This window comes from Myotis daubentonii, chromosome 5 (genome assembly GCF_963259705.1).
Source record: "Myotis daubentonii chromosome 5, mMyoDau2.1, whole genome shotgun sequence".
Classification (NCBI taxonomy): domain Eukaryota; kingdom Metazoa; phylum Chordata; class Mammalia; order Chiroptera; family Vespertilionidae; genus Myotis; species Myotis daubentonii.
This window is the reverse complement of record NC_081844.1, coordinates 63,088,186-63,113,983: the sequence shown is the minus strand read 5'-3', so window position 1 is coordinate 63,113,983 and position 25,798 is coordinate 63,088,186. Positions and strand designations below refer to the sequence as shown.

The window sequence follows — 25,798 nt, the reverse complement described above, 5'->3', positions numbered from 1 at the left end:
AAGGGAAAGAAGTAGGTGTGAGAGGGAAGGAGATGCTGAGTACAGGAAGAAGGCACATCTGCCTCTCTGGAGACAGGTGGTGGATGCATGCTGGAATAAGATGGTCTTATAGCAAGGGTTCCAGGGAGTGGGGGAGTTTACAGCTCATGACCTCCATGTTCCCTAAGAGGTCTGCTGGTTATTTGGTAAGCAGAGTGCTGAAGGTTGGAATTGTTGCTGGAAGATGACCTGAGGACTAAGTGGACAGAATGCTGATCAGTCATTGTTCAAAGCCTGGTGAGGCTGGAAACTAGACGCATAAAGCTATTATTATATGGTTTTCCAATATGCTGGACACAAAAAGCAAATATAATGATCTACGGTTCAAAAGGGTTGAGACTAAAAGGCATACACCTGGTAATATCAATCACCAGAAGCACTCCAATCAATATATACTATGAGCATGTGTTTCCCAATTTAGACCATAAGTGTACTTATTCTGAAAGATGTACCCTAAAGTATTCAGGTAGAGCAGTGGAGGAAGCTAGGTAGCCCTGGCTTCACCTAATTAGAACCAATTAATATAGCATAGGGGGAATTACTAAAAATTTAAAGTTCCTTTACCCTCCATAGCACATGACATATTCGTAGCAAGTTACCAAAATCAAAAAATGTCCGTGTCCCATATGCTCAGCACTTGAGGGAGGGGTGTAGGTATCGTAGAGTATGTAATCTTTACCCTACATCAGCATTATGGATGAAATTGCCATGCAAAAAATACAGTGGGGGGAGGGGGGGGAGATTAACCAAAGAATTTATATGCATAACCAATGGACACAGACAACAGTGCAGAAAAGGCCTGGGGGACGGGGGAGCGGAGTAGAGGGGGTCAGGTTGAGGGACATCTATAATACTTTCAACAATAAAGATAAAAAATTGTTTTAAAGAATACAATGAATTGCCAAAGCAGAGTAGGGAATGTTTAAAGAAGTAGAATTTGAGATTAACTTTCAAATGGGATAAGAATCAGGTGAGGGTTTTTTTGAGCGTTTATTAAAAAGTACCATTAGGTATGTTTATGGAAAAGATAAAAGGATTACAAAGGGAGGTGTTAAAAAAAAAATCTTTGTCAATTTAAGTAGTATCAGATGAAATGAACAATTAAAGGCCACAAAATATTAAGTTATCAGTTTATTTAAATTTCTAAAAGATGTAAAAATAGACAACTTTTCTTTGTAATAGAAAGAGCATTAAGATGTAGTCACACGACCTAGTCCGGTGTGAAATTCGGAAACTCCTGTAATCCCTCTGGACCTCCAGTTCCTCATGTGTAGAAGAGCCAGAATATTACTTGTTGTTCCTAACCTTCAGAAAGTATGATTGAGAAGCAAATGGTCTTGATTTAAAGTATAAATTCTTTAAGTGTGGCCAACATTAAAATAAATTCATTATGGTAACTAGAACATTATAGTTCGCAATTATAATTAGAAAGGAAGTGGCAACATGCAGTAATTTGCCAAATATTAATATAAAGAAAAAACAGAAGTAGGATTTCTTTAGTTGGAAAGGAGAAATAGGACCTCTATTCTTAACTAAAATGATGTCTCTATACTAGCTTTTGAATATTGTTAAAAATATCACCAGAGACCAAAATGCAAGATAAATTTCTATATTTCAGAAAACCTACTTGAATACACTTTGAAACAAGAGTACAACAAAATAGAATATACTTCAAATGTTGAATATACAAACTATTATAGTTCAAATTTGAACACTGGTACTTTCCCTCTTAAACTTCAACTAAAAAAAAAAAGGAAAAAAAGAAAGAAAACTCCAGGTATTAAGAATTACCTGACAAAAATTCATGCTGAGCCTTAACTTCCAAGTGACAGGAGAACAGAAACTGATATGTCTGCACAGATGACAGGGCTGAGTGACACAGGCATGTTACAGCAAAAGGCCAGAGCCAACTGTTAATTTGTCCACAATTAAGAAACTGACAGACTTAAACTACCATATAAAATGTTACATGTAAATTCTATAACAATACTGTGCTAGGTACAAGATTTTTAAAATTTTTCTTTTAATAAAAAAAGCTTTACACAAACAAGCCATTAGCTTATTTCAATAAAGAAAACCGAAAATTAGTCTAAGGCCTTTGTTTTAAATCAGCTTAAGCTATATGATATTTTATTAAAAAATCGCACTAGATCTTTTTTGCTATCCTCTTTCTGAAGCTTTTGGATCCATTCTTCAATTCACATTCTAAAATACCTACATTAGCAGAGTCTTCACATAGCACCAGTTAAGTGAGTTCTGTGTGAACACAGTAATAATTGCTGGTATGCATATAAAATGCACAAAAATTGCTATATGTAACAATGAGATCACCCATCCCAACCCCTCCCCATTGAAAACTGTAACCTCTTACAGAATGTTAGTGTTCCAAGTCTTAGTGTAACTTGACATTGTAGTGAGTTGCTTGGTCCCTTTCAATCCTTTTTTATTGATGGGTTCAGTTGTTTCCTAGGTAAGAGGCAGTTTTCTGTCAGCATCTCAACATGTAGTTCATTTCCCACTGAAACATGGGACAGGTAACTTATTTCCAGTAAGTTTGATTGTTTTCCTATATGCATTAAAAATGTTTTAAAGTCTCCTTTTGACTTTTCTTGATGACATCCCTTGCAAACATTTATGTTAGTACTGTTACTAACAGTCTAAAGTCCATGGCAGAGCTGCTCTTTTATTTCTCACATGTCACTAGTCCTTCCGTTTTCATAGTTACGGGCAGGGCAATAGCTGAAGGGGCACTGACAACCACTACATGGGTCACTGTCTTATTTCCGTCTGCCGGTTTTTCTTCTTGTACCAGCTGCAAAGTTTTCACGTCATGTTCCTGCTTTATTGTCACTGCCTCCGATTTAACCTCTGGCCCTTTTATGACCGCACTGATCACTCGGGGAGGAGTCTGGCCAGATGCCTGTTGAGTAGGCACTGATAGCCTCATTACAGGTGCACCATGGGCTATGGAAACAGGAGTAAGTGCTCTTACAGCCAGTGGGGTTCCAACAATGTTAATGCTTCCAGATCCAGTCAGATTTGACTTCGTCTGCAGTTGACACTGTGCAAGCTGTGTAGCTGGGATGGTGATAATTTTGGCAGGCTGCATGGTGATTTTGTCTCCATTTTCAGTAGAGGCTGGCATCACAGTAGGGATTGTCTGAATAACTACCTTTGGAGAGGTTGCTGTTGTTGGACTAGTGCTGGTTATTAATGGTGCACCTGCATTAACTGACTGAACTGCCACAGTTGAAATTTTCTGGCCCAACGATGTCATTACAACAGGAACTTGCATTGCCACACGAACTGTCCTAGTGAATTAAAAAGATTAGACTATATTTAATGCTAAATTAGAAATAGGTTTCTTGAGCAAATGATGAATGCAAATACAAAATGCATAAACTAGTGCTCCCAAATTTTCTGTATGTACTGACAAACCCCTAACATCTAGAATATGAACTACCATGAAATAAACGTATTTAGAAAACTAAAGCCCATATTAAGTTCCATCTAGAAAACCATAAAAATCAATCCAGGTTAAATGAGACATCACCTAGTTTAATAACAACAAAGTACATTTAAAATATCAGGTACTTGTCAATTCCTGACCAACAGTGGGTTCTTAGAATGCTAATATTGAAAAAAGAACATAGCGTTTTGCCAAGGAGTTTTCTAAAAAAGCAAACGCAACTAACAGTTTCCCTCACTTACCTTGGGGCTGCTGTTGCTGATACAGATGTGGTAGTAGTAGGAGACCTGGACGAAGCGTCATGACCAGGGGAAGTGATATTCACAACTCTCGCTACTCCCTTCTCTGCTCTGGAGCAGTTTAGAGGAGAGGAGTTTTTCCCACCACGAACAGAGGTTGCTTTCAGGAGACTTTCTGCAGATAATGACACTCGTTCTAATGACTTTTCATCAGTAGCTGCTGCCAAATCTTCATTGCAGGTTTCACTTTTGTCATCATCTATGACCACTATGTTTTTGGGCATATCCTTGAACTGATAAACAAGCCTCTGTCCTTCAACCTTTGCAAGAATACCCCTTTGGTAATAATATCTGTAAGGAAAAAGAACTTAATGAATCAAGTTCTCCAAAACAAACAAACAAAAACCACCATGAAGAATGGGTTATAACAGAAACATGCACTTATTTCTGTAAAATAAGAAGGAGCTCTTCCTGCCTGGATTGTTCAAATGGCTGAGACTCATGAGTAGGAATGAAGTTGGAACCTGGTGCTGTAGGCCCTATAACCTTGAGATATATAAAGTAGCAAAAAGTTCATTCTTAAAGGAAGTAATTTAACCTAAATACAGACTATTTTACGAACACTGATAAAAATTCAACTCAGATTGAATACATAGATTACAAAAACAATCTGACGTAACATAGAAAAATAATTAAGCTGTGCTTAGGAGAGATTAATCTGTGGGATATGTGAACAGCGTCACATAAATAATGTACAAGGATCCTTAGAAAAATCCATGTACACTACAAGTTTTGTGGTTTCTCAAACTGAAAAAACTTGAGAAATTTTCATATCAAGATAAATTCATTATAACAAATTCACAAGAACTGAAGCAAATTAACAATTTGGAGACCTTCATTTGGGTTTAATTTTCTTAAAGATCTGTAACTTAACTATGTATTATGGAATAGTCCTAAATACAAAAGCACATTCTTCTGGAGAAACAGATTTTCCAATCATGTTGAATTTTAGACACCCAGACCAAAATCCTCTCCCCCCATCTATCTCCAAATCTAAGAAGCTTCTCTAGAATACCCTCCAAAATTAAAAGTTGTCACAAATAAGGGATTTCCACAGCTAATAGACAATAGAAAGAGATGTATAAATTTTGTTTGAAAACTCGTTCCTTCGTGCTCTTACCTCAAAGCTCGTCCCATGGTTTCATAGTTCATGTCTGGCTTGTTCTTATGCTTTCCCCAAAGCTTAGAGACAGCCTTTGAATCTACAAGCTTGAATATGCCCTTTTCTCTCTGAGTCCACTTAATATATCGGGGACAAGTATTTTTATCTTGAAGTAGATCTAAAAGAAACTCCCACAAGTAGGTTGTGTTTCCTTAGAAAAACAATGATAGACACTGATTAAAAATTCATTAACATCATTAAAAGCAGTATTTAATTGTGCTGGATAAAAATAAAATCATTTACTACTTGTAAACGCAAATGTACCAAGAGTCTGTCATTAAGTACTTGACTGTATTGGCAATCTTTGTCGTGTCAAATTGTGTTGTCTAGTAAGTGATATAAAATATCTTTCATCATAACAAAATTCATAAATATACTTGTTTGCTGGATTTTTTTTTTTTTTTTATTTTAGAAAGCAAAAGGGAGAGGGATAGAAAGAAACATCGATGAGAGACAGATATCATTGATCAGCTGCCTCCTGCATGCCCCCCACAGGGGATCGAGCCTGCATCCCGGGTATGTGCCCTGACCTGGAATCGAACTGGTGGCCTCTTGATTCCTGGCTCAATGCTCAACTGCTGAGCTACACCAGCCGTGCTGTTTGCTGGTGTGTTTTTTTCTTTCTTTCTTTTTTTTTGTTTTCTTAGTTTCTTTCGTTTGCTGGATTTTTAAAATAACATCCTATGCATGTTTCCAGTTATGGTACTAATATAATCAAGATCCTACATTTTATACTATCATGTATTATCCTAGCCTAAATTTTGAGTTCAATAAAGGCAAAGGCATAATGCATAGTACGAAGTGAACTTAAAACAGAATCATATTTATTTACAGATTTAAACTCTGAACAAATTTATTTAAACTTGTATTTTTTATATAAGCTCAAATTCTATGATCAAAACTCATCAAAAGGCATTTATTAATTTATTGAAAAGGGATGTTTCCTCTCACCACATTCCTCTCTCTGAAATAAAAATATATATATATATATATATATATATACATGACTTTGAACTACATCACTTTCAGCTACTATACATCAAGATGTATGGCTGGGAACAGCTGTGTTGGGGTGAAGAAGATGGCGGTCTCCACAGGAGTTAAAGTTCCTTGTCATTTTCACTTGTTGGAATAACTTGAAGGACAAAAAGGAGTAGGTGATGGTATGGTTAGCTGGAGCCTTGAAGATGATGAAGATATGACACAAGGTGGACAGGCATGATTATTGGGCCACCAAGGACAAATTATGAAAACAGAATACATAGCCTGAAAGTAGAATGTGGGCCTAAATACCCAGGAGCTCCTCTGTCAGTTAGACTTGTAACCAAATTAGTATGAATGGAATAAATAATTCCAGTGGAATGGTAGATTCACGGAGCATACCAGCAGTAGCAAAATGCCAAAATTCATATAGCATTAAACTTGTACTTCAAGAACTAAGATGTCTAATGATGTCCAAAGAAAATATGAAGCTTCCACAGCCACCAGGACAAACATACAACAATTAATTTTAGTGCATCTCAAACTTGTCTTAAATCAACAATCTTCTGCTCATATTAATACCTTGATTAAATATCACAATGCAAAATACCCACATATTAAGTAAAAGAATGCCAGCTGGTAAATATGACCTGGACATCTGTAAGAACATATTTAATATATGTATACACATTATATTTTCAGGTAACAGGAGAAAAAATGCAGCACAATTTTTTTAAGGCACTGTCATTTCAACATAAACCTGGAGTATTCAAAAGAGAATTCAGGTTTACAAGATGGAAGTATGGTGATTTTTACTAAAAAGTAAAAATCTCAAGAAGGAAAAAGAAATGGCATGCTTTATCCATTTTCCTTAGTGAAAGCTTCAATTTAAATTGTCTAAAGTAGCAGGTACAATGAATATTGTCTCAAATTGTTTTAATTTTTGAAGTGGTGTGGGTGCTGACTACCAGTAGTATAAAAAAATATGTCCAGGATTGTTTTGATATCTATATTTATAATAAAAAAAATATCATGGGGAAGGTCAATGAATTTCTGTTAAAAGCTGTTTGTGTTACATGTAAAAGACATGGTAAATATTTGTTTAGTCTTTGACAAACCATGCACTTAAGTTGAAGTGAAATAAGCAAAAAGGAAATAGGTGAATCAATATGTGATTTTTGAGATTAAAATTAGTCTTAAAATGTGGATCATGTTCTCAGAAACTGTGCCATTTCTATGATATTGATATGGTATATGGAAAGTACCTTGCTGAGGTAGCAAAGACTGGAATTGTAGGTCTTCATCTATAAAATTATTATTGTTTATCATATTTTGTATGTTTCTTGTGAATTGGAATTTGCAGAGTACTTTAGAGAATTACTTAATTTTTTCTTTGCAGAAGAAGGAATCCCAAGTATTATATTTTGACTTTGATTTCACCAGAAATATATTAAGATGTTTGAATTTTAGCAATTTTTATAGAATTATAGATTGTAATTATCTAAATATACATTCTGTTTTTTATTTTTTTTTTTTATGGTGACACTTTTTCTCCCAATGCTTGTATTACTGACTGGGATTAATTTATCCATTCCACTTGTCTTTCACTTTGGCATCTGTGTAATTCTGAACTGATGTTCTGCTTTTACCAAAGTGAGAGGTTTTGGGTAATTGTTTTTCATTTCAAACACTAGGTATACTACACTTTGTTGAAAATACTCTTTTCTTACGGGTTCACTGCACAAAACAGAAAGGTGGTCAGGTAACAAGGACAGATTTCTTAAACATGCCCTGACATGTTTTTGTCAGGTTCACTTATATCTAAAGCTTTGAGCTACTTTTCTTATCATTAATATATTGAAGTCAGTGATAGTTTGTCTAAACTTTTAATTTCAACATGGCTATTCTGTTTTAATTATCAAAGATGTTTTAAATAACACAGAGAATATGTAGATACAAATTAGTGCAGGTATAATTTATTAAAATAGGTTTGAAATGAACTATTACCTTGGAATACATTCTGAAAACTTTTAAATTGTTAAGGGAGATTAAGTTGAATCACACTGATGTCATATACAGGAGTCTGATGGTTACTGATGGTCTAAATCAATCTCTTTAATAACGTCTTTTCCACTTCGAAAATGTGTCTTATCATACGTGGGTGCTGAATTATTATTATATTGGTGAGCTAAATTATTCATATATTGGTGGGCTGACACTCTGGGTACTCCTTGATCTTTTGTCCTCTTTTCTTTCCCCATATCCACTAATTGTGAAGGTTTTTTTTATTTTTCCCCCCTCAAGTATATGTTTGAGTTGGCCCTGTTAATGTTTATTTCCCCTTTTTGTTTTGGGACTGTGGATCTCTGCTGAAATCTGCATGTGAAAGCAAGATCCATTTTGCATGTCACAATTAAGATGTATGTGGCAACCTAAGACACATTAGTTGATTATAGAAGGTAATACTGAACCACTCTTTTTTTTTTAAATATATATTTTATTGATTTTTTACAGAGAGGAAGGGAGAGAGATAGAGAGTTAGAAACATCGATGAGAGAGAAACATCGATCAGCTGCCTCCTGCACATCTCCTACTGGGGATGTGCCCGCAACCCAGGTACATGCCCTTGACCGGAATCGAACCCGGGACCTTTCAGTCCGCAGGCCGACGCTCTATCCACTGAGCCAAACTGGTTTTGGCATGAACCACTCTTAATTGTAGTAACATTTCTAAGACAACAGTTTTAAAGCTATTTTTCCTTCGTCTGTTTTGTAAAGGGGCTAATGTTGTAGGAGTGTGTGGTATTAAATGAACTGTAAAACTGCATTTGTAAATTGTTTAAAAAGCTAGCAGATGAGCCTTAGGGGATGATCTTATATTAATAAAGATTACAAAGCCGAAACCGGTTTGGCTCAGTGGATAGAGCGTCGGCTTGCGGACTGAAGGGTCCCGGGTTCGATTCCGGTCAAGGGCATGTACCTGGGTTGCGGGCATATCCCCAGTGGGAGATGTGCAGGAGGCAGCTGATCGATGTTTCTCTCTCATCGATGTTTCTAACTCTCTATCTCTCTCCCTTCCTCTCTGTAAAAAATCAATAAAATATATTTAAAAAAAATAAAATAAAGATTACAAAAAGAAAATATGTATGGCTGGGACAATGTTATTTTGTTTATGACCAGGGGATTATCAGGTCCTATGAGCAGATATAGTACAAGTGAGCAGAGAACTTATTCTGGAAGAAATTTTTATAGTAGGGATTTGAAAATGCTTCCAGATCTGCTGAATTAGACTCATCTATAATCCTCAGGTTATCTTGAAATGTTCCACCCCCCTTCCCACTACCAAGTAAAATTGACAAATTCTATTTCTGGTTTTAAAGAAAAGAGAACTTAGAAAAAAAAAGCCTTCTCTAACAGACCAGGTAGTTCTTTAAGCCTACTAGTATGTAGAATTATGATAACAATTCAGGTATGTTCTGGAAATCTGATAACTAAAAATTTATCACTTTCACAAGTAAATGTTTTCAAATTGAATAGTTGGGTAATTTTGGATTAATGTATTCAAATTTATTCTATCCCCAACAGATGATAATTCTGCAAAAGAGAAAACACTGGCTGGATTTTTAATCCAGGTATGACTTTAATAATTTTAATCTTTACATTACACCACGCTGCCTCAACTTTAATACAGGCCAAAATTTTAAAAAAAGGTAATTTCCTTCTGTTTCTTTGTTATGGGGTGGGGCCACAACGGCAGCAGCAGGCAAGCAAGCTACCAAGGACAGGGTGTAAGAGTGAGCACCTCCTGCCAGCCCAGAACCTCTTGGGTGGGGCCACAACATCAGTAACAAAGAAACAGAATTTCCGGAGGATGAGGCCCAGAAATCAGGATTTTAAAAAGATTCCCAGGTGATTCTAATGTGCAGCCAAGGTTGAGAACCACTGCTCTAGAACAAGCATGTCAAACTCAAAGGCTAACACAGGCCAATAAACGAGGCATGCAACACGTGGGGCGCGAGTTTGACACGCTTGCTCTAGAACAACAGCTCTTAGGAAGGGTGTACATCAGATTCCACTTAAGAACTTTTCCAAAATAAGTGCTTACCCCTTTGCACTCCCCTCTTGTATCCATGGCTACAGAAACTCAGGCGGACAGGAGTGGGCATAGAGTTTGAAAAGCTCCCTGTTAAGTACTACTGAAGACAGTACTGTCCAGCCAGGGTAGCTCAGTGATTAAGTGTCAACCAGGAGGACACAGTTTGATTCCCCGTTAAGGCACAAGCCTGGGTTGTGGGCTCAAACCCCAGTAGGGGATGGGCAAAAGGCAGCCAATCAATGATTCTCATCATTGATGTTTCAATCTCTCCCCCTCCCTTCCCTTCCTCTCTGAAATCAATAAAATACATTTTATATATATATACTTTTTTATATATATATTTATTTATTTATTTGTTTATTTTTAAAGATAGTACTGCCACATGGGCACATACTAGAAATATTTCAGCTGACTGGAAAAAAAAAATCATCTTGCCTCCAAAATAGCCTTCCCCAAATTACCTTTTCCTTCTCTGGGTTTCTTCTTTATACCCAACTCAGGAGACCCATTGGAAATTGGTGATTGCTGGGTCTTCGGTTTACGGCCAACTGAAAAAATAAGGTAATGAAACCATACATTAAAAACAATAATAATAAGCATGATTAGCAGATTCTTTGATAATACATTATTCATGAAGACGAATTTGTATATTAATATATTCGGTATATATAAGAAGTCTCACTTAAGAAGAACATTAAAAGCACTTCTACAATTTTAGATTACAGCAGTTAGTTGGTAGTAATCTCAATGTATAAGGCAAGTCAGGTACTACTAACCTATTACTTACATGGTCAGAGCCTCAGCTTGCTAAACTTTTCCAATAATGTGGCAATGTAAACAGATTCTACTGCAAACTTTTTTTGTTTTCTGTTCTAGATGATTGTTACAAAAAGCTTTACCTAGTTACTGCAGAGGACCTGATAATCTCACAATCCCTTTGAGTTCAAATGAGAAAAGGTAAAAACTATTATTTTAAACACTCTCTACTGCTCTGAGCCAATCAATTCACCAGAATTTAAGCATGTGTTTAAATTTCTCTCAAATATGCTGGTACACTATAAAGGTAAGAAAATCTTCCAACTAATTATGTCATATGTCTAGTAAATGTTTGTCTTCTGTGTTTTTTTTTTAAATATATTTTTATTGATTTCAGAGAAGGGAGAGGGAGAAAGAGAGAAACATCAATGATGAGAATCACTGACTGGCTGCCTCCTGCACACCCCACACTGGGGATGAGTCTGCAACCCAGCGCCTGTCCTGACTGAGAATGGAACTGTGACCTCCTGGTTCATAGGTCCACACTCAACCACTGAACCACGCAGGCTAGACTCTAGTAAATGTTTATGTCCTTATTCTTGTTTCTCCTTGCTTCTGTCAGAAGGCTCCCTCAGACTAGCATCCATAATGAACAGAAAAGCAAGAGCTATACTTCTCTACCCTAAAGAAGGCATAAGCCTGAAATGCACTGTATTCAATTTTCAGCACTGATGAATGAATGCTGGCAGGTGAAGAGAAGCCTCCACAAAGAGGTTGGGAATATTCACATTATCCAGTAGTCCTCCCTTATCTGTGGGAGATACCTTCAAAGATTCCAGGTGGATGCCTGAAACTATGGAAAGTACTGAACCCTATATACACTATGTTTTTTCCTATACATACATACATACTTTTTCACTTAAAGGAAGCACTTTCGGGCCTCTCTTTGGCATATCTCAAGCGCCAACATCACTACTCTAGTGCTTTAGGGCCATTATGAAGTAAAAATAAGGGTGACCTGGACACAAGCATTGTGATATGACAGTCAATCTGATAACCGAGACAGCTACTAAGTTTAATGGGCAGTGAGCATATATACAGTGTGGAGATGCTGGACCAAAGGATTGACGTCCAGGGCTGGAAGGCTCAAAATTTCATCACATCACTCAGAACTGTCTGCAATTCCAATCTGATGAATCATTCATTTGTGGACTTTTTCATTTAATGTGTTCAGACCTGGGTTGACCATGGGTAACTAAAACCGTGGAAAGCAAAGCCAGGAATGAGGAGACTGCTGTATTTTCAGAGATCTTTGATGTACTATTGCTGTTTTGGGGTGCCATGAATCACACCCACATAAGCCAGTGAACTTAACTGATAAATGTTATGTGTGTTCTGACTTCTTCCACTAGCTGATCCCCATCTCTCCCCTCTCCTCAGGCCTCCAATTCCTTACAATTGGAATTGTAAGGAATTGCCACAGCCACCACAACCTTCAGTGACCACCACAACCTTCAGTGACCACCACAACCTTCAGTGACCACCACCCCCATCAGTTAGTAGCCATTAAATCATCATGGCAAGATCCTCCACCAGCAAGAAGATTCCAACTTGCTGAAGGCTCAAGTGATGGATAGCATTTTTTAGCAATAAAGTGTTTTTAATTAAGGTATATACATTGTTTTTTTTTAAGCTATAATGCTATTTAATACACACTTAATAGTATAAACGTAACTTTTATGTGCACTAGAAACCAAAAAATTTGTGTGACTCACTTTATTGTAATGGTCTGAAACTAAACCAGTAATATCTGAGGTATGCCTGTATATTATTACAGATTTTGTGATTGTCATACCCTGGGATTTATTTTGTCACTCTACTCTTCATTAGCAAGGACTATTTTCAACCAAATAAAGAACTAAATTAAGGTACCTACCTTAATTTATATCTTCAAATGCATAAATACTATGATCTAGGATTTCATTATGTTAATTCTAACCAATAAGAAGTATGCTTTGCCAAAATAAAAACAGCAAGTTCACTGGTTTCCATGTTAAAATAGAATTTAATTTCTCAATGTAAATGATATTTATATGTACAAATCAATCAGTAATAATACAGACACCTTTACTGCATCCTACATCACAAAATAGCCCACTTCCTTAATGGAAAGGTTAGTCCATAAAGCAGTGGTTCTCAACCTTGGCTGCACATTACAATCACCTGGGAATCTTTTTATAATCCTGATTTCTGGGCCTCATCCTCCGGATATTCTGTTTCTTTGTTACTAATGTTGTGGCTCCACCCCATAACAAAGAAACAGAATTTCCGGAGGATGAGGCCCAGAAATCAGGATTTTAAAAAGATTCCCAGGTGATTCTAATGTGCAGCCAAGGTTGAGAACCACTGCCATAAAGGCTTACTTTACTTTCTTATAAAGCAACATTTCCCAAACCCTATTACTTGAGAAACAGGTTATTCATCAGTAGGAAAAGGGTCCTACAGTCAAATAAACTTTTTGGAAAACTGCATGCTATCTTCCCTTAGAGATTCACAACACACGAGTATATTACAAGCTCTAGAAATACAAAAGACCATGCTATTAAAAAATAACCTACCTAACTATATGTCCTAAATGTACTTAAACACAAATAAATAAGTGAATAATGATGTTATATGTAATTCTTAAATTAAGGCCATCTGTTTTTTAAATATATAAAATCAGAATTAAATTCGCAAATTATTTCCTGGTTTATATCAAACCACATAGGTTAATTCTGCATATCACTGATTTATCTAGAGGTCTTGGTATCCACCCTAAATGTTCCCAGATTTTCATGAACTTTTCTATCCTCTTATAAACCTAAAAATTTCTTTGTCATAGCTCCCATTGCATGCCATCAGCCAAAGGCTACAGTGGGCAAACAAGGGTATTAATATGTATGTCTTTTGCTTTTAAACATTTACAGCAGGAAGTGATTCTTCCTTTTAAATTTTGTCATGTATTCATACCTCTCAAGATATATATAACCTATTAGAGGCCCGGAGCACCAAATTCCTGCACTCCTCGGGGAGTGGGTGTAAGCCATCACTCGGACATCCTTAGCGCTGCCGTGGAGGTGGGAGAGGCTCCCACTCCTGCCGCTGTGCTCCCCAGCCGTGAGCCTGGCTCAGGGCTTCTGGCTAAGTGGTGCTCCCCTTGTGGGAGCACACTGACCACCAGGGGGCAGCTCCTGCATTGAGCATCTGTCCCCTGGTGATCTGTACCCATCATAGCAACCGGTCTTTCTGCTGTTCAGTTGATTTGCATATTGGCCTCTTATTATATAGGATACTAGAGGCCCAGTGCACGGATTCGTGCACCAGTGGGGTCCCTCGGGCTGGCCTGCACCCTCTCGCAATCTGGGACCCCTCGGGGGATGTCAGAGGCCCGGTGCACATATTCAGCTCAATCCTCACAGGCCAGGCCAAAGAATCCATGCACTGGGCCTCAAGTATGCATATAAGATCTTTGGTTAATCTCTTCCCGCACTCCCTCCTCCCCTTCCCTCTGAGATTCATCAGTCTGTTCCATGTTTCCATGCCTGTGTGTTGAGTGTCCACCCCCTGGTGGTCAGTGTGTGTCACAGCTACTGTTCGAACAGTCTAACAGTTACTTAGGCTTTGTATTATATGAGGGAAGGCACTCTGACTTAATCTTCATTATATCACTCACAGCAATAAGCACAGACCTGGGAACATCACATCAATCTGAAACACTTCTAATAAAGAAAAGAAAAACATCATTATTTTTAATAAAAGTTTTCCTTATTTTTGCCTTTGTTTTTTCTCCCATTTTAAAATGTGAAGAAAGAAGAATTAGATGAGTACCAATTTGTATAAGATGTCATTTCAAGTTTTACCTTTGACTCAAACAGGAAAAGGATCCATTACCGCCCATCTCCTCAGGATGTTGCGAGATGTGCTGGAGCCTTGTGCCTCACCTACCAGGATTAGGTGAGTGATGTCCCAGCAGGAGACAACTAAGCAGAAAGACTCTTTCTCTTTACTCACCAGTGAGTTTATTTCACTTATAGAGCCCTATTGGCAATCTTGGTATTTAAAAGAAGGCATTGGGGGGGGGGGGGGGGGGGGAAGGTATCGAAAAAAAAGTTGTGCTTTTATTTTCATGTCCACAAAAGAACAGGAAGACAGGAGTATGAAAAATAGAGAAAGATTAAATTCCTTTTATAAAAAGTAACCAAGTACCTAAAAGGACCACAAAGTAGACAAATGTGCAGTGAATCTCTGATTTTCCTACTGTGTGTCCAACACTCATTATGATCTCATTTTCACGAAACTACTTTTAGAGCTTAAATACTAACTCCTTTTAAACAGTATGAACATGTTAAAATACAAAATGAAAATCTTAATTTGTTGATTCTTTGAGAATATCTAGTTAAGATAACAGCAATCATAAATCTACAGTATATATTTCATACAAAAAATTTCATCCACCCTTCCAGAAATTTATAAATATACTCTACCTTTTTTCTTTTTCATTGGTTCATGGCTATCAGGTGATGTAGGAATAGGAGAGGTATCCATTGGTTCAGATTCTTCAGTTGACACCTCCACTACAGTTTCTGTAATGACATCTGGCCTCATAGCAGCATGGATAAATTCTGGAGTTGATACACAAGGAGGGACAAACACTTCCACTATAAAAAAAAAGTTGAAAAATTAAAATTTCCCACCCCCATTAATGCTTCTTTACTGTGGACAATTCAATACTTAATAGAAGTGAGGTTTAATAATTCATCAAACCAGGTTAAGAACTTGAAGTTAACTTGCTGAATATGCAATATGATCTAAAGTATGTAAGAAAATAAAATGCAAGAAAAGTCAATTTAAAGAAAATGTTAATCCTCTGGGTAAGGAGGGGAGATGAGTAGTCACCTTCCGGTCTTCACACTTTTATATACAGAGTGGGGCAAAAGTTAGTTTACAGTTGGAAAATAATACAATAATTAATAAATAATAATACAGGAACTCTGTATTTCACGTACTCACAACTGTAAACCTACTTTCTTCCCACCCTGTATTTTTAAGCACATTGTAGATGACTGTATTATTTTGACAATTGGGAAAATATTTGAAAATAAAATAATGAGTTCTTTAATACTTTCTGTCCATGAACCCATCATTATTTTCTAACTAGGTAATTCATGCACATAGTATAAAATTTAAAACATTTAATAAATGATTTCAGTGATAAGCACTTATAATTCATTTTAAAATATGAAAAAAGGAAAATATGCTCATTACAGCCCAATGAATATTTTTGATATTTAAAGCTTTATTTAATGAAACAGCCCTGAATTTTGGGTCACTAAAACAGTACATAAAGATTGCTATATGGCACTCTATTACAAACAATAATGTTGTCCCGGCTTTCTTCCAATGTGCATAAGTAATCAGGATGACATTTCTATTTCAATAAAGAGATAGTTAATACCTACTCTCATGGATTAACACACCGACCAATATGTCCTAATTTTCTTTTCATACTTGTGAATACATAGGATTCCTATTTTACTTTAAAAGTCTGGTTACTCTTAGTATTTATTGTAAAATCCTGTAAGAAGAAGGTCCAGCCCAGATGTGTGGCTCAGAGGTTTAGCACTGACCTATGAGCCAAGAGGTCACGGTTTAATTCCCAGTCAGGGCATATGCCCAGGTTGCTGGCTCAATCCCCAATAGAGGGCATGCAGGAGGCAGCCAATCAATGATTTTTTTTCATCATTGATGTTTCTATCTCTCCCTCCTTCTCTCTCCCAGTCTCTTCCTCTCTCCAAAATCAATAAAAATACATTGAAAAAAAGAAAGAAGAAGGAGGTCCAAACTTACTGTATCAAGTTAAATTAACATCAGAATATTAAAATTAGGGCAAATGAAAATTAGGACAACATAAATCTCAAAGGCAGCCTTAAAGAAAAAAAGGGACCAAAAGAAAAGAAAAACTCACAGCCTGAAGGGAGTGTAAGGAAATGGTGGAAGCTTCCTCTCCTCTCCACAATGGATGGTTCCCTGGAGTCACTTTAACACAGACTAAAGAATTGAAAGTGGTCATAGGAGGCAACCACCCATCTGCCATTCACTTAAGGACTATTGTACAAAGGTTTATAAATTTACCCAGAGTTAAGGAAGACATGATAGTCTAAATAGCAACTTAATAAACTTTTGTCTATCTATACTGGGCATTCATTTATTATGAAAATTAAGTATTTAAGACTTGGGTACTTTGACAAATAAAGATCAAGTACTGCTGTCACGGGTATTCATGTATAACCGATCTTGAGAACACCAACAATGCCCCTGTATCTTACAAAACTTCATTCTAGATACATGAAGTGGTGTGGCAGGTTTAATAGAAATAGGGAAATCACGTACCAGGACTTCTTGAATCCCTCAAGCAGGTAGGAGATTCCATATGAAGCAGGGCTTCAGCAGCTTCAATGGTCTTATCTGTACAGTGTGCATTACTGCTATGAACGGACGCTTCCACTGGGGGAAACAAGTTCCACTTAATTAAAAATGCACTGAACACATTACTAAATTAAAACACACTGCTGTAGAAGACATAACTACAAATTAATTCTCATGTGCATAACTCTAAGTCACTGATATACATTAGTTTATGTAAATTATTTATAGAGATGCTTTAAACACCAAAACAATCTAGTATCCTCACTTTGTAAAATGAATGTTAACTATAAAGCAACTGAGATTGGCTAGCAATTACTGAGAAATTTCTGAAACTTATCCAAAGGAAAACAAAGAAAAACCCTTAAAATTTTAAACCTGTATCAATTTTAGGCCAAAACTAACCTATGGAGAAAAAGGATGGTTGTGAATTAACAATCCTAAAGTCAATTATATATTTTAATATACTGTTACTAAAATCAGGGGTCATGATATCAAAATTAGAAACACATATTTCTAAGTTACTTTAATGAATTAAATTCCTACAGACCCTCCTGGGTGTGCGCATTAGCTGCGGCACCAAAGGGCATGCGCATTAGCTGCGGCACCAAAGCATGTGGGAATTTCCTTCACAATAACCTTGCTCTCTCCTTCAGGACTTGGCTAGGTGTTACCCAAGAAATTTTTTTTAAAAGAGTTTTTATGGTTTGGTTTTGTTTTCCATGAATCTTTTTCTAATTTTACCACTTTCTGTAACTCTCTCCTTGAACTGAGTTTATTGCTTTGCTGACTGAATTATTTGTGAAGCAGTAAAGTGTACGGCAGAGGTTTGGACTTCCAGGTCTAAGAGCTTGGGTTCTAGCCTCTGCCACTTCTACCAGTAATTTCTGTTACCCTAGGCCAGCAATTTACTTTCTTGTAAGGCGGGTTTCCTAATACAAAACAGTAGTGAGGTGACTCCCATAAAAAGCATACACATAGATAAAAATTCAATGAACTCTTTGAGATCAGAGTGGCTATATTAATTCATCTTCATGTCTGTTTTAGTTCCTAACAGAGACCTTTCATATAGTACGCAGGCAAGTATGTCTTTTATGTATTGAAATTTAAGAACAACCCAATGACCCTACAGGAAAATAGGCAATTCAAGAACAAACTTATTATCTTAACGAAATATTAATTTCATATCCTGATTTAAAACATTGAATGTTTTACTTGGTGAAGGGTTCTGAAACATGAATATGTAACAGTTTCTAATCCTCTAAAGGAACTAAAAGAAAGTATTTATACAAATTCCATAAAACCATATTATAAATCCACAAGTTCTACACACTTAAGATATGAATCTTTTAAAACTGTTTCCAGGAAACTTTTAATTGAAAAAAAAAAAATTTCACTTAGTCTCAAAATTCCCCAAATGCTCAGCCTTAAACACCAGTCATTTGGAGACCATTTATTTAAAAAAATCCAGTGACTGTTTTTACCACCTGTTGCACATCATCCACACTCTCAACCAAGGTACTGGGTCTCTCCAGTTGCTCTGTCCATTTATGGAAATCTGCTCAAAGCGGACCGGTTCCAGAGAGGCAGCCAAACCTCTAAGTAAATCTATCTTTAGGTGACCCTGCTTACTCTTATCTGCAGCTTGACTGAAGCAAAGGATTCAATCAGTCCTTCCAGCTCAGCTTTAAGAAACTCAGTATTAGTAAGTATAAATATGCTGCGGTTCTCAAGTACATTCTTCAAAGTACCTCCCTATAATACTCACATACATAAAGAATCCTGGTAAGCAAATTCTCAAGTTTTTAAAATTTATACCAGGAACTTCATTCTCTTCAAGGTCTGCTTGTGTTGCAATTTAGCTGTTGTCTTAGCTGCTATTAATAAACCATCCAGGGTAAACTAATTCCTTATGTAATTGTATTAAGACATACCCTAAAAACTACCGTATTAAAATCAGAGCTTCAAGTATTTGATAAAATACAGCAATAGAATTATATCAGATTTTCCAGTTATAAAACAAAAATGAAATATGTCTAGCAATTATACATTATGTTGCTGAGTCCTTAAGTAGTTTGAGGTACATTTTCAAGACCATAATTTCATATTAGTTATGTCAGTGGAAATTATTTTTTTGCCTATATTTCTGACCTCAACATATTATATTTTCCCAGAAATTTTCTATTTATAGATTAAAACAAATAAAATACATACAAATTTAAGGAGAAAACTTATTTATTCATACTTTAAATTTAGGATGGGAATATACATAAGTTTTCTATGAAGTATCAATCAGAAGATCTAATTATATACAATCGACAAATGGTTGTTGAGCATTTCTCACGATGCCATAAAACTGAGATAAGTGTAACTAGATCACTGGCCTCGTGTAGCTAGATAATGACAAAACATAAATGGAAGTAAAATATTTCAAAACTAAATGAAAGTGCAAAATTAATTTAAAGTTACTCTGTAAGCTAAGTTTGTTTAAAAGGAGTGCTGATTTCTTTCTTTTATGCTTATTTTATTTTGTCATTTTTATTTACTAAAATAACCCTAAGCACCTATTTAAGAAATGAACACCTAAGAAATCAAAATCACTTAGATCAATTTACAGTAATGTACCCATGATAGTTTCCAAGAATATTTCACCCATTTTATAAAAAATGACACTATCTTCTCCCTTTTCTTTCATTGACATAAGTCAACAAGTTGTGTTTTTTTAAAAATATATATTTTCATTGATTTCAAAGAGGATGAGGGAGAGACTGAAACATCAATGATGACAGAGGATCATTGATTGGCTGCCTCCTGCAAGCTCCCCACTGGATAGAGCCCACCACCTGGGAATGTGCCCTTGACCTGAATCGAACCTAGTACCTTTCAGTTCGCAGTCCGACGCTCTATCCACTGAGCCAAACCAGCTAGGGCAACAAGTTATTTTTTATAACAGGAATTTAAGAGAGATTTCTCCTCTTCAAGTTTCTGTAATTTTCAAAAACTTTTTAATACTAGATGTCCTGCTCAATAATTCAAACACAATTTAAACTAAAAATTTTACACAACTCTTAAGGATAAACATAAATTTAAGTTTTGTGTAATCAAAGTAAGCAAACTATAAGCAATGGCTGAAAATTCCTTTTTTCTCACTTAAAACCTGACTTGCTGGAGTCTTTCTAAACCTATGTATAAAAAATGTGGGAGCCCTAACCGGTTTGGCTCAGTGGATAGAGCATCAGCCTGTGGACTCAAGGGTCCCGGGTTCAATTCCGGTCAAGGGCATGTACCTTGGTTGTGGGCACATCCCCAGTGGGGAGTGTGCAGGAGGCAGCTGATCGATGTTTCTCTCTCATCGATGTTCCTAGCTCTCTATCCCTCTCCCTTCCTCTCTGTAAAAAAAAATCAATAAAATATATTTTAAAAATGTGGGAGAAAATAATAAGCAACTCATTTTAAAAACAGAAACAATGAAGCTAAAAGTAATCTACAAGTTTTTTTCTAGTTAACACTAGTAGTTGGTGTTGCTGGTAAATACTCCTTGAAGAAATAAATCTATCAAATAAATTTCAAAACTATTTTAATTTTAATCATAGAGCCATTAAATTTGCTTATGCCTTCTTTTACCATTGGTAAGAGGTCTTCTTGTTCGTTTCTAGCTTTCTAATCAACTGGTGTTTGTATGGTAGATTATTCCAGACTCACTCAACAGCTGTTACTAAATACCAAACTTGGTAATTAAGTCTGACAAGAGACATACCTCTCAGCTTTGCAGAAGAGAATGCTGGCAATGGACCTAGTTCATAACAATGTTCTTAAAAGTCAAAAATGTAGCAATTTAACTTAAGAGCAATGGAAAAAAAATCAGAAAACACTTCATTAGGTGATAGTGGTATCCCCCTACAAGCAAGACCATAAACATTACAAGGTCATCACTCAACTATCTGATCTACCACACCTTATCCTCTAATGCCCCAAGGCTATGTATGACATAACGGGTGAGTGAAGAATATGAATGAATGCTATGTAAAGAGGGAAAAGGTAAAGGCCTGGGACACTCTCATCTTTACCTGTTCCCCTTTAACTTTCTCATCAATAGTTGTTATAAGCTTTAAAAGGGAAAGAAAATAAAATTATTTCCTAAAGTAGAGCTGTCTGATAAAAACATAACATGAGCCAGGCCGGCATGGCTCAGTGGTTGAGTGTGGACCTATGAGCCAGGAGATCACCGTTGGAGTTCCAGTCAGGACACATACCCCAGTTGCAGGCTCCATCCCCTATGTGGGGCATGCCGGAGGCAGCTGATCAATGATTCTCATCATTGATGTTTCTCTCTCCCCTTCCCTTCCTTTCTGAAATCAATAAAAATATATTACATATATAAAACATGAGCTACATATAATTCTTAAATTTCGTTACATTAAAAGCAGGTCAAATTAATACCCTTCATTTAATCCAGTATATGCAAGATAATGTCATTTCAACATGTAATTGACAAAGTTTTCCACTGCTAAGTTTTTACATTTAAATTAATTAAAATTTTTAAAAATTCAGTTTCTCACCCACATTTCATGTACTCAATAGCCTCATGTGGCTAGTGGCCACAGTACTGAAAAGTGTTTACTAAATAAAACTATATTTCAGCTAGTCTCAAACTTTTTTGGTAAAAGGGCCCCTTTACATCCAATTTAAGGACTGCCGAGATTTTGTATGTATAAATAGTTCTACGTGTATTTATACTGTTTGAAATTAAATCTATCAAAACTTCAAAATATTTATTAACTCATTTAATTAATCCAATACTTGTAAACATAAGTAACACTTTATGCAAAATAACATTTCCTTTTTTTTTTTTAATATAGTTTTATTGATTTCAGAGAAGAAGGGAGACGGAGAGATAGAAACATCGATGATGAGAGAGAATCATTGACTGGCTGCCTCCTGCACACCCCACACTGGGGATGGAGCCTGCAACCTGGGCATGTGCTCTGACCAAGAATCAAACTTCAACCTCCTGGCTCATAGGTCCACACTCAACCACTGAGCCAAAATAACCTTTCTAAAACAAAAAAAATTCACTGAGTAGCTTTGTTTTACACTTTTACAAATCTTTTAAATACATGGTGGAAAACAGTTGAACTCTTATTTGCTTCTTCATTCAGTATGCTGGAGTATCAAGTCATGTAGCCTCCAGAAAACTCCTCAGAACACTTGTGAAAGTGAAAAGGTAAATATGTAATGTCTTAGTATTATTATGAAAACAATTTTGACTTCACAGACTCCCAGAATTGCCAGACCAGAAATTTGTTTTTTAGAACTGCAGCTGTAATTTGTAATCAAATGTAATTATATAATAAGCACCCAAATTCTATCCCCATGTTTCTGTAAGTTTTAACTTCTAAACATAAACATCGAAGTATTCATTTCCATAAGCACAACAATATTTTGTCCACTTCCACGTAAGAGATTTTTTAAGTTTCTCATAAATATTTCTTTGCAACCTTTTGAACATTTAATTTACATGTAACACAGAGTTTAAATAATTACCAAGAACACTCTCATACCTGTCCCGTGCACCAACCAAATTTATTTCTGAAGGAAATTGTTTTGTTGAATTATCCTGATTGACCACACTGATGTTACTCTTTAGCTCAGTTTTTCTATGACTTTTAGTACTAATGCTGCAATAAATTCTTAAGAGTAATTTCTTAAACACAGTTTCAAGTAAATTTTTAAAAAAGTTAACGCCATTCTTGCCCTGGCCTGTGTTTCTCAGTGGTTCGAGCTTCGGCCTGTGGCACAGTACCTGGGTTGCAGATTGATCCCCAGCCCCAGTAGGGACAAGTGCAGGAGGCAGACAATGGTGTGTCTCTCTCACATCGATGTTTCTTTCTTTCTCTCTCTCCTTCCCTTTCACTCTCTCAAAAGTACATACATACATACATACATACAATAAATAAATAAATAAATAAATAAATAAATAAATAAATAAATAAATAAATAAATAGCCAAAACCGGTTTGGCTCAGTGGATGGAGCATCGGCCTGCGGACTGAAAGGTCCCAGGTTCGATTCCGGTCAAGGGCATGTACCTGGGATGTGCAGAAGGCAGCTGATCGATGTTTCTCTCTCATGGATGTTTCTAACTCTCTATCACTCTCCCTTCCTCTCTGTAAAAAATCAATAAAATATATTTTAAAAAATAAATAAATAAAATATCCTCCGGTAAGGATTAACAAAAACAAGTTAATGCCATTCTTTGTTTTATTTCAACATATGCTTCATCTTTTCACATCCTGTTAAAACTTTTTCCAGATTGATACGGACATTCCAATATATAGTAAATTAGAAGTAAGATTTTCAAGTGCAAATTTCACAATGAATTTTGACAAACCAGACACATTTGTTTTGTTAGTGAAAATACTTAGACTAAATTTCCAGAAAAAATTCCCTCCTTCAATTTAATAACTGCCTTAAAGTAGAACAAAGCTTCTGGTGACTCTACTACTCAATTCTCAAAAAGAAGAAGGAAAAAAAAAGTCAAGAAAGTATATTTGAGAATAAGAAGGCAGAATATTTTAAATTGAAAATCTTCAAGAAAAATCCAGATTATACATACACAATACTTTTGCTGAAAAATTAAGGGACATTCTTTTTTTCCTATAGACATCTATTTTTCCTATAATAAGCTATATATATGTACATACTAGAAATGAGCCTAAATAATTAAGTAAATTATATCATAGTCATATTCAAGTTCCAAGACTGGCTAAAAGAAAGTGAGTAACCTCCCAATTAAATAACCTTAGACATATTCATTCACATGGCATAATGTAAAGAAATCCAAGAAAAAGAAAAGTCTTCACTTCCTATTAAATATTTGAGCCACTTATAATTTCAGAACTTTAAAAGTTATTATAGATCACCTAATGAAGCCTTAAAGAGTCCAGAGATAGTTTAGTGACAGCCAGATATGTAGGTCCTCTTCTCCTGACTTCAGAAGTAAGGTTCTTTCTCATATCATGTTGCCAGTGAAAGTTTTATCAAGTATGTCAACTCTTTTTATGTTAAAATGATTTTTAATAACGAAGCTTACTTATTTCATTCTTTATTCAAACTCTTCTGACAGCATGTTTATAACTAAAGCTGAAGTTGATAGCTAACTAAAGTTGATAGTTAAGCCTCTAAAGGAGGAAAGTAAAAGCAAAATATATGCTCTAGCACCTTTATAACAGTGTTAACATATAATATTAAGTGCTTTATACTTGCTTAGAAAAAAAGTTTAGCAAACAATATTCAACTGAAAATCTTATCTCCTCCATAACTTTTCCTTACTATCAGTCATTCTACACTAATCATCAACCCATTATATCAATCACTGTATATATACCTATGTAGATTTTTATCTGTCTCCTCAATTTGACTGTAAAATCTTTGTAGAAGGATGATGTGCAACACCTGACAACTTCCCTCAAGGGAATTAAAAAGGTATCATCTCGTCCATTTTACAATGACAAACATTATAAACTACTCTCCCACTGTCATTGGAAACAGGCAGCAATAAAAATTTAGATCCCTGGTTCTACATTTCCTGGGCCACCTTTCCTCCCAACTTTAACTCACTGAATAAACCTAGTGTAAATCAGCAAACCTATCTCCAGTTTCCTTCTAAAATAGGACTTGTAAAGGAGCTTCAGATTACATGAACATAATTGAGGAAATAATTTGAAAACAATTATACATAAAACATATTTACAAGACATTAAAATCATGAAGTAAACTTCAATTGTAAGGTTTATATATACTAAGTAAATGCAGTAGGGCTGCAAGTCGGCTTTTAACTTAAAAACCACCACCACCTTAACCAAGGGATATAAAATATTTGTATTTTCAAACTGTAGGCTGCCTATATGTATCCACTCCAAGCAAAATATCTAGTTCACATTCAGTTTCACTAATAACTCTAAAAGCTTATAAAAAAATATATACCTTCCATAGACAAAATTAAGCCCTTCACCTTTACAATATTTTTCAAAGTTCTAACTGCAGAGGTTATTCTAAGGTTCTCTCCATATGTTCAAAACCACTGGAACCATTTTCTGAAATGTACATGTTTATCACTCACAGAAATATCACTGACCCAATCAATCCTACAAAGCCAATAATTCCATCCCTTAATTCATATTATGTTATTAGTGAACTGAGCATACACAAAGGAACCAAGTTCTCTTTGTACTCTACCTCTTATTCACTAAGTTCTTGCTCTGATCAGAAAATAACTGGCAAATGTGTTTTAATCACTACTCAGTAAACTGATTTTTTTCCCTAAAGATCCTTAAAACGTCTTGTATTGCATTTTACAGAATAAAGATTGGGCACTCATGTGTTATACCATACATACGGTTACAGTATTCCAGAGTTTCTTTAAACTTAAAGTTCTGTTAAATTCAGAGATACACATGTGTTTATGATTGCCCCCAGTCGAACAGAATCACAGTTTCACCAACCAAACTAATTTCACGTGCCCTACCTAAAA

The 25,798-nt window shown here is 35.8% G+C and overlaps 1 protein-coding gene and 1 pseudogene across 9 annotated transcripts in view; one reads left to right on the top strand and one right to left on the bottom strand.

Annotated features, from left to right (window-relative positions):
• Positions 1 to 1,632: 1,632 nt before the first annotated feature.
• The window catches only part of ELF2 (E74 like ETS transcription factor 2), a 94,590-nt gene continuing 70,424 nt past the window's right edge, over positions 1,633 to 25,798 (bottom strand). For 6 of the 9 annotated variants that reach the window (XM_059698004.1, XM_059697997.1, XM_059697998.1 and 3 more), the window contains 6 exons: positions 17,234 to 17,347; positions 15,328 to 15,501; positions 10,507 to 10,593; positions 4,928 to 5,120; positions 3,751 to 4,098; positions 1,633 to 3,350 (listed from right to left, as the gene is read on the bottom strand). In XM_059698004.1, coding sequence (XP_059553987.1) covers positions 2,723 to 3,350; positions 3,751 to 4,098; positions 4,928 to 5,120; positions 10,507 to 10,593; positions 15,328 to 15,501; positions 17,234 to 17,347 — 1,544 coding nt within the window. In that variant the 3' untranslated portion in view covers positions 1,633 to 2,722. The remainder of the gene's footprint in view (positions 3,351 to 3,750; positions 4,099 to 4,927; positions 5,121 to 10,506; positions 10,594 to 15,327; positions 15,502 to 17,233; positions 17,348 to 25,798) is intronic. The other 3 variants (XM_059698000.1, XM_059698006.1, XM_059698002.1) reach the window with 1 other exon arrangement.
• Positions 5,117 to 7,048, top strand: LOC132235527 (ubiquitin-conjugating enzyme E2 variant 2-like; annotated as a pseudogene).